Source organism: Daucus carota, chromosome 3, assembly GCF_001625215.2.
Source record: "Daucus carota subsp. sativus chromosome 3, DH1 v3.0, whole genome shotgun sequence".
Taxonomy (NCBI): Eukaryota; Viridiplantae; Streptophyta; class Magnoliopsida; order Apiales; family Apiaceae; genus Daucus; species Daucus carota.
This window is the reverse complement of record NC_030383.2, coordinates 43,908,926-43,923,563: the sequence shown is the minus strand read 5'-3', so window position 1 is coordinate 43,923,563 and position 14,638 is coordinate 43,908,926. Positions and strand designations below refer to the sequence as shown.

Here is a 14,638-nt window from a genome sequence, read left to right as displayed (position 1 = left end):
AACTATCCCGTATCGATGGTACTGCAGTGCTCCTCGATTAGTACTTTATACACAATATTATTTATACACTATTATTTTCAATTTAACATAATTTCTAACAGGAGTAGTTCGGCTGTCCAACATGGAGTCTTCAAGGATTTATCTCAATCTTAATCACTCTGATGTTTTCTCCTTCCGAAACAGGTACTGCGACTTTTACACATTGACACACAATATATTGCTCATTTATACTAGAAACAATTCCCGGGTTTAATTAAAGGTTGTCATTGTTTTTTGTTCCTTCAAATAGGTTTGGCTAGATGTTGTTTCAAATCTTACTGCAGTGGAGAAGAAATAATAAGGGACAACCATTTTTTCATCTTATCACTTATAGTATATGGTTATGGAGTTTCATCCTCTATTTCCCATTATATCTTTTTGGTGATATTATTTCATGTTTGCTATTTTTATTGAACAATGCTATGTTGAATTTATAGTTTTGGTTTGATGTATCATTTTGAACTAAAGAGTTTTCATTTGTAATAGTATTGGTATGAGTTTAAACAGACTTTCTACGTATGCAGTTATTTGCACATGCAAGCATTACATTTCAAGTATTATGAACTTTTCTGCTATATTGGAATATGAGTTTTATATATTTAACATTTTGTATGTAGTTCTGTTACTCTCTGCAAGCATGCCTTTTATCATTGTATAGTTTCCTTAGGATTGACTAAACATAAAGTTAAATGTTCTAAGGACACGCACATGTTGTTATGGAATGTAATTTTTCATGACTCATTGATAATAACCATTAGGTTATCATTCCAAAAAATGATCAGGAAGAAAACGAATTGATAACCAAACTTTGGTATTCCAGCTTATCAAGCAGTGGACAATGTTTGCAATCAATAAATCTAGCTTTGGCAGACGAGTAAATAATGTGTCCGAAGCTGCAGTTGATAGTTCTTAATCGGAAACCATTACAAATCAGATTGTAATGCAAAAAGCTCACAGTTTCAGTTTGAACTAAGTTTAAAATCCTCTAAATTTTACTGATCAGGAAATCAATGTAGTCATCATGTTCGACCAATCTGAACATAAGCTTCTGGCCAGCTGTGTATTCATTACCGCGAATGAATTTATTCCACCCAGCTGAAAATCTTGGTCTTGCCCCTGTGTTTGTTATGCCAATATCCCAAACACCCTTATCTGTGATAAATTTTATCTTTTGTGTTCTCTTCCATACACCACCAGCAGGCTTGATTGTGTGAGGAATAAACTGAGATAGTCATCCATATAATATACATCAAAATGCTGGATAATACATGTAATCATATTAACTTTTAATATATTAAGCATTGAGCATTTGCCAAAGTATTACCAGTCCGTGAGTTTTTTTGTCAACGTTTCCCGCTGTCAAGCACGTTGCAAACTCACGCACAACCCCAGCATCATCTTCGACATCCATTGGATCATCAAATGCAATGTCTTCGTCTACCCCTACTCCATTCAGTCCACAGAAAAAGACATTTTCACCAAATAGTTGATTGATTGTAGCGTTCGGACACATACAATTAGATTTTTGCTATAAACCAATAAACAGTGACACTTTTATATTATTAGCTATAAAAGTTATTGAAGCACATAATCTGTTTAACCTGATTCGAGATTTTCTTCAAAGCTCCAGATCCAATCAGCAGCATTATCATCCTGTCCACGCTTTGTCCTTGATCTGTAGTCGATCTCTGCGCCATTGGACTGATACACTCTAGCATACATTACATCTGACTCATTGAATGTGAAGATAATCGTCTCCTTCACTTTCAATCTGAAATGCGTGATCATTTCTTCCAAATTATAGATATAACCTGGGAATGGCTTATACTTAAATCCCCAATCCAGGCCACCTACATAGAGTATCTTTATCTGCGTTAGCTTCCACCTGTAGAATTGGTTTACCAGAAATGGCACCATCTGCAGAATACACAAATCACTGATTTTTAAGTATAAGCCCAACTAAAAAATCACCAAACAGACACTATCTGCTGTCAGGAAACTTAGAATACTAATACGAGAAAATAAGTGGCCAAAAACAGGAGATCTGTTTGATATTTTTTACAACTGTATTATGGTGCTGCGCTAGTAGGATTTGTTTATGTTCACGAGCACACATTAAAATATATAAACTAATTGGATCATATACTTTAATCCATTTGCACACAGTAAGCAATATTAGAAAGTTCAACAGTAATCGCTGTAGAGTATATAAAATGCAAAGAGACACACTAATTTCCAATAACGCTCTGTATACTTCATAAAACCTGATACAATAATATGTGATATTTCACAGCCTAGGAAAACTGCTAATTGACCTGCTGTGGCTTTAGTTTTTGTAAAGAAATGAAGGCACAGTTGAGTAACTACAAATGAATCATCGATTTAATATCTTCCACCATTCTTAGTGCAGGTATGTACAACTGCATATATAACAGTTTGTTTTGAATTGGAAATATTTAACAGATATGATGATAATATTTTTACCCTTATTTCTAGAGCAGAGTACTACATGTGCCTTAGAACACTGTGAATCTACAGTTAAAAATATTAGTCCCAGAATTGAAAAAAAAAGCACGTATACTTTTGAAATCAGTGTAAGGTTATGTTTTAAAATTTGCTTAATTTAATTAAGCAAGATAGAAGTCTTAGTTATTGGATAAATCTCATGCCGGTGAGGAAGTTTTTGATTGGAGGCAGTACATAAAGACTTTGATTATGCTGGAGAAAAATCAAAGCACTTTTTACAATTAGATGGGTTGCACACTAATACACCTGGATGCTTTGGTTGCGATAGAATTATAATTAGTCCAATGTATGCTTATTATTTATATACGTCACTTAAAAAGCTGAAAGAAAACATCGAACTTTTGAGAAGTTTCATGTAAAAAAAATTTACACGAACATCTTCACACATGACACACTTATAATTTAATTTGACATATATATTATGACCTGTGCCTATGTACTGCAATAATATAGTTTTTCAACATGTTTTAACTCTTTTCTCCCTCTGCAGACCGTCCATTTCCATTCCATAAACTGCATATTAAATCTAAATGCGCTCATTATCTTTGTTGCTTCAGTTTAGGATTTTTTTTTCAACATTAAGTTTTGATTCAGGATTTGTAATATAGGAGTCAGATATTTTTATTTGCATAGTTTGTATATATATACGTATTAAGTTTGTATAACCATAATATATGTTTTTTATGTCTATTGTTTTAGCACAGGTGTCTTATATTTCAAATTGTAGCGATGTAGTGTTGAGATAGATCCCTAATACATGTTTATTCTATATACTTAGAATAACATAAAAAGATGTAGGTGTGCTTACGAATTGTCCCCGTTCAGACGCATTTTCATACACAACCTTGAAGAAGGATTTGCTCCATTTCTGTGGCACTGGATCAGACAACACTGCATGAACGTGAATAGGAAAACAACTGTTTGGTTAAAAATAAAAAAAAGGCCCAGGTGAGTCTATATAATTAGTTTCCGATATGTATACCTTTCACCAAGTCCAAGCCATGGTCTTCGTGATCATAGATGCAAACTCTCATACAGTCTTTGATGTCTTCATTTTCTCTAAAGGCCACAAGGAAATCACCATCTCTCACTCCTGCGCCACTCACAAACTCCACCAGTCCTTTTCCTAGATAGCATACTTCACCTCTTTTTTTAATCTCTATTGGCCATGACCTCTCAAGAAACTTAAAAACAACTAAACTGCCATCCTCCCAATGTTTATAATAATCCTCCCACATAGGCGATAAGATCTGCAAATGTAACATAATAACAATACACATTCTTAAGAGATGAATAATTTTGCAAATTAGTTTACGTGTGCAGCAGGCAACATAAAGTTTAAAAAGATTTACCATGTCGCCTCTGCTATGATCAACATCTGATTCCACATACAGCAGATATACGTAGTCAGTCCGGCTTGAGCATGCATTGAAAGAAATCGATGCTATTGCTTTCTCACCCTCAAGTGTGCTGGTGTCAAGAACATAGTGAGATCTGTTAAGTGCCTCCCATTCTTTGCTGCATTGTACGTCGTTTGCTCTGTCAGTGGGGTATTTACTTTCAATTGCGGTTTCTTTGAATAGTCTAACCACAAATAAACCCTCTCCAAGGTAATCAAACTGTACCAGGTTAAAGATCTTTAGTCCGTAATATTTCATAAACCTACTTAGGCTACATATTTCCTTCCGCTCAATATCGCAGTCTACACACCACAAGACCATTTTACAGCTAATTCCTATCATGAATGGCAATGTGTGACCAAATGTATCAACAAATTCTTCTGGCAGAGTCTGCATTCAGTTTTATAAAGAACAAATGAGTTGTGAAAAACACCAGAAGATGCCAAGGTTATCAAAGTAAAAATTAGGAATCAAATTTCTTATTGTTTACCAGAACACCAAACTTATTGATATCTTTGCTCACTGCCAAAAAGCTGTACAGAACCGATTGCTTTCCTGGAAAACAATTATAAGAACAATCAATCTTATTGGGAAACACAAAGGTTATATAGTCAGTCAGTTAGAAGATAACTATATCTTACCACTTCCACAAACTCTTTCCCATTTTGCCACTAATTCTCTCTTTTTTCTAGCCAGGTCCTGTTCACAATATACATAATGCGCAGTGCCTTTTAGTCCCAATGCACAAAGTCTGTTTAGACTTGACAAAATGTGCAATATATCTCTAGAGTTTACATGATATACATATTGTAACTTGACAAATTTTGGTTAGTCCAAGAAAAACATGGATAACAAATAACATCAATTCTAAAGAGCAATCTACAATACCTTGCAGCTCATATTTTGTTAATTGCTTTTGCCAAGGTTTGGATGACGTGTATTTGTTCACTGGACGAAGTCCATCAAATGATGAATAACATAATTCTATACGCACATTGTAGATTCACATTCCCCAGTATAAAATCAAAATCTGACTTGACCTGAATTTTCTACAACTAATAATGCTAAACCAATTCATCAATATAACAAAAAACAAACTGGACTTATAGATTCTCGGCAAGAATACAGTAGAGTACAGAGCAAATCAGGATAACTTGCACACACTAGACTAAAGCTACTTAACAATATCAAAACAAAGAATCCAATCTCTGAATTTTAAGTATCTGGAATCCTTAAAACCCCTAAAACCAGTGAGTGCATTTAACTAAAACGAATCACCATGTACCACACGAATTCTAAGAGAATCAAACATACATTGCATCGTTGATCAATACGTGTAGTGTGCAAAACTGAAATCAGGGTTTTAAGTAGTAAACTGAACAAATTACAATCGAGAGAAAAAACCCTTATACGGTTTATCGAGCGTTGTACCTTGCTCGAGTTTGATTCCACCATTGTCAAAGCCGAATCCATCTTTGTTGTCGTTGCTGAAGCTTTTTCTATCGTCTTCTTCGGTTGGCTAAGTTTCGAAGAGCATGCAGAGTTATTTTTTTGGACAAGCTCTGTTTTCAAGTGTTGATAAACGTTTCATCTCCTTTAAAACCCTTAAAGATGTCCTAAGTTTAGTTTTCATTTTTTAGATAAACTCATAAATATTCTTTTAAAAATATTAATATGTTATGATTTTTAAAATTTTGTAATTAAAATTCATAGTGTTGATGCTTAAATCAAAATAATTATATTGTTCATTCGATAAGGATAAGAAAAAAATTAAGTATTACGATTTCTTTATGATACTTAAGGAGAATTAGTCAATATATTTGTGTTAGTATTGGTTAAACTGTTAGTGTAAAGCTTTTTTATAATTATTTCTTTTCAAAGATTCTTTACTGGTATCCTATTGGTATAAGTTACAGAGACTGATTTTGTATTAAAATTATCTTTTCTGGGAGCCAAAATTAATTTACAGTATGTGGTTCTGTTTCCATTGTTTTTCGACTATCCCTTTTTTTCTGTTTGTTTTTGTTTTGTAATCATTATACTATGCATATGAATAATTCTTTAGTGTCATAATTTATTCTAACTCGCATTGTGATCGATTATTATAATGGCCTAACCCAAAAATAATTTCTTTCTAACTCTTTTTATACGATGTGTCATGATGCAAGAGTTTGGTGGGTTCGTTATGGATCATAAGTATAGTTCGCAGACTATATGTAATGAAGCATATTTTTTGTTAATAAACATCACCGTTAATAAAATTGAGGATATTGAAATTAAGTAGCATTTTAACGGTAGCTCGCGTAGCGCGGGCAAAATTCCCTAGTAATATATAAATAGGAGCCCATTTAAATTAGCGACTCCTTGAGAGAGAAAAAAAAACAAACCCCTTTTTGCCCTTTTTGAATGTCTTTCGAGATTCTAAAAATTTCTGATTTGATCGACTAATTTCACGATTTAATGTCCTACAAGATGCTTTTTTATTTGGTTTTTAAATTCGATTAATCATTATAATTTTTTTTAAAAAATATATTATATAATAAAATAAATTAATATATTAAATATTATTATGCTATTATCATATATCCGATTTTTAGTCCGATTAATACTTCTAATTAATTCTCGATCATTTGATTAATCCCTAATCAACATTTTTTGAGTTAATCCCGATTACCGATTTTTATTAACATGATTTTAATATTTTAAGAGAACTTGAATCCAGATTCCAGAGAAGTAATTTAAGATGTGCAAAAATATTCGTGAGTCAAAATAAAAAACCAAGTTGGGCCAATAAGGTTGAACAAAATAGATTATTGGGCCAATAAGGTTGAATATAAAAGAGTATGGGCCATTGCGAGGGCTCTTTCCATAAACAGTGGATCCGGGCCATCCGGCCTCTGATGGTACTAAAGATATTTCACATGAAAAACAAAGTATATATTCTTCCTGGCAAGCTGATATCTGAAAAAGTCCTGCACCTGCATCTTTTGAAGGTGAGGAAGTAGCACATAATAAGTGACTGACGTTGCACGTACGTAATAATATGTGATTACAATTTATCCTTTTATTTAAATTTGTTTAACATGTTTTTACCTGATTTATTAAATATTTTATTTAAATGTTCTTATACTCGAAGAGTAGAGGCATTGAATTTGGCAGGACAGTTTAAGGAAATAGATCGATGGCTATCCATTCCCGAATTTAGAATACTATTTATTGTTTTTTTTTGAAGAATATTATATATTGTTATTGTGGTGAGTTTGCAGGCGGATATTCCGATTATCATTATCCAGTAACGTTTGCCATATCTCATTTAAGAAAATTATTTTATTTTTTTAATGTATGGTCTACGCCATATCAAAGATTAAGAAAAAAAAATGAATATTAGGAGAGGGAATACCAGATGCCTAATAAACAAGGAATAATAAAATAATTACAAAAATTAGAAAAGAATCTACAGATTACTTATAAAAGTACACAATATGTTCTTGGATAATTCCCTGTATAAGTATATTACTATGCACTTTCTCACACACGAGTTTGAATGCAGTGTTTCGAAATGAAAAAACAAACGATAGCATGGCCTTATGGCAACAACAAAAACAAAGTTCGAACATGGCTGTCTTGTGTAATAGCAGTCACAGGGGCTCTACTTCTTACCGCTTGTGTTTATTACTCTAGAAGCAGTGATGATTATTTATCCAGTCACACATTTTACGACGATCCGAATTTGAGCTATTCCATCGGAGATGAGACCGAAAACTGGGACGAAAAACGAGCTCAGTGGCTGAACCTTCATCCTTCGTTTGTCACGGCAAATCGTGTCCTGTTGTTGACAGGATCACAACCCTCACCCTGCGAAAGTGTCATTGGTGATTACTTTCTTCTAAGGCTTTTCAAAAATAAAGTTGATTATTCTCGAATTCATGGCTACGATATTTTCTACAATAATGCCTTCCTTCACCCCAAGTTGGACCAACATTGGGCTAAACCAGCTGCGATTCGTGCCGCGATGTTAGCCCATCCGGAAGCCGAGTGGATTTGGTGGGTGGACGTGGATGCTGTCATAACGAACATGGAGTTTACGATTCCCCTGGAGAAGTACAAGAATCACAATATTGTTCTCGACGGGTTGCCTGATGAAATTTTCGGAAAACGTAGTTGGCTCGGGATTAATTCTGGTGTGGTACTATTCAGGAACTGCCAATGGACCATGGAGTTTCTGAACGCGTGGGCTGCGATGGGTCCAATGACCCCGGATTCCGATAGCTGGGGCAAGATTTTCCAATCGACCTTCACGGATAAAACGGATTCAAAATCAACAGACCAGTCGGCTATAGGTTATATGTTGTTGAAACAGTATGATAAATGGGGCAGCAAGATTCACCTGGAGCATGAGTATTGTTTCCAATGTTATTGGGGGATGGCTGTTGATTGGTTTCCAAATGCGACCAAAACTTACGCGACTATTGAGAAGAGCGCAAGTGAACTGAGGAGGAGGCACGCAGAGTTGGAGACGCAGAGTTATGGCGAATTGAGAGAAAAATATTTGAAGGAAGGTGGCTATGAGAAAAAAACAGGGAGAAGGCCATTCATCACACATTTTACGGGGTGTTCGCCGTGCAAGGGAAATCATAATCCGATTTATGATGGAAATTCGTGCAGGGAGGGGATAGAAAAGGCTCTTAATTTCGCGGATAATCAAGTTCTTCGAAATTTTGGGTTTGTGCGTCCAGACTTCTTGAGTGCTTCCTCGCCGGTTTCTCCTATATAACTTTGTAGCGCAAGCATGACAATACAAACACAAACATTGTAGCATGAAAATTAATGCTTTAATTGATTCATCGCCTTTTATTCTGTGATTTATATGGTCTTATGAGTATTATTTCTTGGGTTTAACATGTCTTGCATATCGGCATACTCCTCCATTTTCAAGAAAATCTCAAATATATAATTTGTAAACTTTTATTACAGTATATAGCTTCCATTTCAGAATCCAGATATATATAATCTTCTAAGATACATCACATGGAAATGTAATTATGATTTTTTTTTTATGTTACATGTCAAGTGGAACTCCAAATACTTCCTCAAATATTCCCACCCTTTGTTTCCTTTTTATTTTTTTTTACATTGCTCGACAAAGTATTTTAAGACGTTTATAAAATATAAAAATCGAATAAATCCAAAAACTAAAACCAAAACCGCTAAAAACCGAACCGTATAAAACCGAACCGAAACCGAAAAATAAATAACCGTAACCGATTGTTCGGTTCCGGTTATAGCTAGGAACCGACCTAAAAACCCCGCAACCGATCCGATTTTTAAATAAATATTATTTATATATATTATTAATAATTTATGTAAAATTTCAAACTTCAAAAATTATAAATTACATGTATTTCAGATATTAAAATAGATTGGACGATGATATATGTACTGAAATGAATAATTCCGCCAAATTGTTTATGAATAAAAGAGAAACAGACTCAGTAAGTTATAGTATTATGTGTGTCTAAAAAGGAACTGAAACAACCCGGGTCAAATCCCGAGTCTTTTTCGAAAATCGGGTCAAGTCCCGAACTCCGAATCCGAAAATAACCCCAAATATACTGGCCCAACTGCAACAACTTGGGTAAACCACAAGCCCACCACAGGCTTCCAAAAGTTCATGATGTGTTGGTACAATTGGTAGTAGTACTTATACTTATAAACTAAATAAATATTCCCACTCTTCTCGATGTGGGACTGGGGTGTAACAAACTCCCCCACTTAAATTCCTGACGTCCTCGTCAGGCCGAAGCGGATAGCCCATAGGCCCAGATCGAACCTCTCTAGCCACTGTGGGATAATATCGGCTGTCTTCGTGTCCCCGCCTCCGGATCTCTGTCCATTGCGGGATAATACCACCAGCCTTCATGTCCCCACCTCCGGCAACTTGACGAATCAAGCTTTCGAGAACCTCGCTCTGATACCATATGAAACAACCCGGGTCAAATCCCGAGTCTTTTTCGAAAATCGGGTCAAGTCCCGAACTCCGAATCCGAAAATAAGCCCAAATATACTGGCCCAACTGCAACTTGGGTAAACCACAAGCCCACCACATGCCCCTAAAAGATCATGATCTGTTGGTACAATTGGTAGTAGTACTTATGCTTATAAACTGAACAAATATTCCCACTATTCTCGATGTAGGACTGGGGTGTTACAGGAACAGAATGCTTATGCTTTTGCGTTCTCTAAGTTTGCTGCAATTGCTAATTCTCAGAATCACAGTGCAATTATGTATCTGGTTTTTATTACTTTTGGTGTCATAATTTATTTCACAGTGAAATTTAGTGTCTCCAGGGAGGAGGTTCTGGTCTGGAGGCAGACCTGCAATCTTTTTGCCTTGGAATCATTAGCAGCTTATGTTTTCTGTAATTTCTTGCAAGAGACTTTTGGTATTGTATACATTCTATTTTCTTACTATATTATAAATCATGCATATTTATAATATCGGCTCCTCATATTTTGAATGAAGGAAGACTTTCATTTTTACATTTTGTATATGCGGTTTTGTAACCGAAACCGAAGTAATTGCAACCGAACCGAGATATTTAAAACCGAAACTGAACCGGCGGTTTCGGTTTTGTTTTTTAAAAACCGAGAGTATGCGGTTTCGGTTTCGGTTTTACTATAAAACCGCACTGATCCGACACCCGCTCTCCCCTATCCAGATATATATAAACTTCTAAAATATCTTGCTAACATGGAAATGTAATTATGATTTTTTTTTTTTATGTTACATGTCAAGTGGAACTCCAAATTCTTCCTCAAATATTACCACCCTTTGTTTCCTTTTCAATTTTTTTTACATTACTCGACAAAGTATTTTAAGAGGTTTATAAAATATAATTCCGTAACTTATTTTTAAAATTTATTTTTTTGAATAGGTATTTGAAAATTATGTTTTTATTCAGAAAAAAAATAAAATAATTTAGAAAATTATATTATATAGGGGAATAAAACACATATCAAACTCTCTATCCCAAATATTAACAAACTAAGGAGACTGACGGAATTTGCTTTATTACGTATCGTTAGGGCTGAGCAAGAACCAAATTGGAATCGGAATCGCTAAAAATCGAACCGTATAAAATCAAACCGATCCGAATACGTGAAAAACTGAATCGATCGTAATGGTTGCGATTCTAATTTTAGATAAAAATGAATCGAAGAAAACCCAACCAGTTATTTATTTATATATTTTATATTATCAATTAATAATTGATAAAAAATATTACTCATTCCGTCCAATACAAGCCTCTTTTGGAAGAAAATTTTCTCCCATAATACTTGTCTACTTTTAGTTTCCATGCAAATATATTGACATCATTCCAAAATTACCCTTCTTAAAAGTTGTATAACAATCAATGAGGATTAAATTAGAGTCTAAATTCATACATTTATTAGGAGTACAAGTGAGAAAATATTATATAATTAATATTTTCTTAATATATGTAATTTTTTCAGAAGAGACTTGTATTGTGGACGAAGAGAGTAAAATAATGCTAAATAGATAATAATACCTGCTTGCATATTTGTAGTTCAAATATGACAAGTGGCTTGCACTAGAATTTGAGTAATGTGTCCGTACTATGTCACATAGACACAGATCGACTCGTAATATATATACCAGACTTGCAGAAGTGTGAGCGAGTTGGATTCCTTGTTAACTTTATCTTTTGGGTCCAGGTCCACAGCCATTGTATGCTGTGGAGCTATTAAAAAACATATAGGTTTCTGGCCGTTGGATGCATATCCAACGGTCAGGATTAAAATAATATCTTAATATGTCTAGAGCTTTTTTAGCGCTGGACGGGAAAAACCAATTTTTCTCACGTACATCGCTTTTTTAGCGCTGCATAGGGTTTCTTCTGTCTAGTGCTAAAAAAGCGCTGGACATATTAAAACTTTGTCACTTTTGCTTTTTGAGAAATCAAATTGACTAATTAGTCAATTTGACTCTTTAAAAAGCAAAAAGGACATGTAAATTGAGACGGAGGAGTATTTTAATGGAAGTTAACGGAATTTAACGGAGGGGGTGCGTATCGTTCTTGAAATGTAAAGATAGGTGGTGCGATTCGAGTTTCCAAAAATATGGGTACAATATCGTTTTTGAACGAAAGTTAGGGTGTCCAAATTGCAATTATCTCTAAAAGCAATGTACAGTGACTTAACGGAGTGTACGTAGTAAACGACAGAGGGGTGCATCTCGGGCTTGAACTATAAAGATAAGGGGTGCGAGTTGAGTTTCTCAAAGTATGGGTACAATATCGTTTTTGAACGATAGTTAGGGGGTGCGATATGCAATTACCTCTAATCATTATACTCATTTTTTTAATATTAAATTTTATATATTTTGAATTAAATAATCAATTATATATATAATTTTTAATTTCCGGTGATGTGATTTTTCAACCGAAACCGAACAATAATAACCAAACTGCGATTTTGGAACCGAAACCGAATTAAAAATCGAATCACCGATTTCGCTTTCACTTTTAAAAACCAAAGATAAGCTGTTTCGATTTTATCATTGAACTCATCCAATCCACCCCGCGTTCGCCCTACGTATCGGTATAAAGATGAATTCTTCATGCACAATAAAGGTAGGGAAATCATGCTTTATGTTAGTATGAAATGATGATGAGTAATTTATGGTTTGCACCCGATAAGTTTAAACATTTTTTTGATTTGGTCTCAAATAAAATTTCATGTCAATACGCACCTTAATGTTTAAAAATCGCTTCGATATGCACCCTTTTTGACTATATTCCGTCAATTTGACTGTTAAAATTATCGGTTATAGGGACAAAACAGTAACTTGTATGGAAAGAATCAGTAGAAGGAAGTCTATAATTCTTGGATGTGGAAATTCAATTAATCGTACCTACATAGTCCCTAGTCTCTATAGTCTACTGTGTTAAAACCCCATCAGTTACATTTCTCAAACTGTCGATTTGTTTTCGAATTTAACATTTTATTTTTTAAAATCTTAACAGATTGATACAATTTCTGAAAACGTTGTTTAAAATTACACCGAAAATTCGAAGGTGACCCGAATGATATATTGGTGTGGAGTAAGTGTCCTGTTAAATAATCAAACCATTTAACAATTACATGGAGTTAGTCTATTTTTATGATTCGGTGGTTTCAGCCTTTCAGGTCGATTTTGATTCTTAACACTAATAAGAATTGAAAAAGTAAACCAAACATATATTATATTTATGTCTTATATTTTCTCTTATGTAATATATTTATTATCAAATCATTATATACGATAATTAAACTTTTTTGTTGATAAAATATTTTTTTATTTATGTAATATAGTTGAAATAAAGTGATGTGCACTTAATTAATAATAATTTATTGATACACACACATACATATTAATATAAATTAATTTGAGTTTGTTATTTTACACCAACTATGAGAAAGATTGTAGAAGGGGGGTTGAATACAATCTTTTACAAATTTAAAAGATTCAAGAATAATACACTAAGAACACAGTAAACAGAAAAACACCAAGTATTAAAAAATACGGGTGGATTGAATGATCCACCCGTGAGATTTTATATAGAAGAATCTGTGGATTGTTTTACAATTCGCACAGCTGCTGGTTCATCACTCAAACAAGTTCTAACTCTCAGATTTTTCTGTCAAGTAATTTGAACAAGTTCAACTGATGCTACTAACTTGGTTATATACTCCAAGTTTTACAAAGCTTTTAGCTAGATTACAAAATGCACTCTAATCTAAAAACAATGCTGCACAACTTTGTCTTATGCATGCTTTCTGAGATGTCTTCATCTTTGACCATCATCTTGATTTGATCCAGATTGCACTGCATGAGATAAGTATGTTTCTGCTTCTTCTTTATTTTCCTAATTAGGCTTCCATGTCTATTTTAGTGTAATTCGATCCATGTGATTTGTCAGACTTAAGCTCTAGTCACTTTCAACTGCTCTTTGCTTCATCAGTTGAAGGTTCTGGTTGCTTTCAACTGCTATTGACTTTATCAGTTGAATGCCTGGCTCATCAGTTGAATGAATTACAAACTCCATCAGTTGAATGCTGTTCCAGTCTCATCAGTTGAATTCCTCAGCATTATCCGTTGAATACTTTGTCTTCAGTTGAATGCTTGATTTTCATCAGTTGAAACATCATCCAGTCTTTATCAGTTGAATCAGTTACATCTCATCAGTTGAATATCCTTCACTTAGATAAAATTACATGGCATTGGATATTTACAATTAGCCATCCTATTCTACCCATCCGTTGATAATTCCCAAAGACAAGAAATGTAACAATTACAACTGAAATTTGATAAAGATTCTAAGTGAGACATGTTACAAAATGTTTATGTTATCATCAAAAATTATTGATTCCTAACAATCTCCCCCAATTTATGACTGGAGAAGATGCAGACATAAATTCTACACTTGATGATAACAAAACATTAATAAAATAAAATGCAGAATTTAAATGCAAGAGTTAGAAAAGATTACAGATGATTATGCTCCTTTAGACTGAGCAGTTACTTGTTCCTAGAAGATCTTCTTCTTCTGGACTTAAGTTTTTCTTCAAGAATATTAATTTGCTTCTGAAAGATCCTGTAGAACCATTCT

At 33.9% G+C, this 14,638-nt stretch overlaps 1 protein-coding gene across 1 annotated transcript; it reads left to right on the top strand.

The window, feature by feature from the left end:
- Positions 1–7,524: 7,524 nt before the first annotated feature.
- Positions 7,525–8,739, top strand: LOC108212523 (putative glycosyltransferase 7). The gene has a single exon (XM_017384248.1). It carries the CDS (start codon positions 7,525–7,527, stop codon positions 8,737–8,739), a length of 1,215 nt encoding a protein of 404 aa, XP_017239737.1.
- The last annotated feature ends 5,899 nt before the right edge of the window (positions 8,740–14,638 follow it).

Coding starts and splice junctions, on each gene's coding strand:
- LOC108212523 (XM_017384248.1), top strand. CDS start 7,525: ATGAAAAAACAAACGATAGCATGGCCTTATGGCAACAACAAAAACAAA.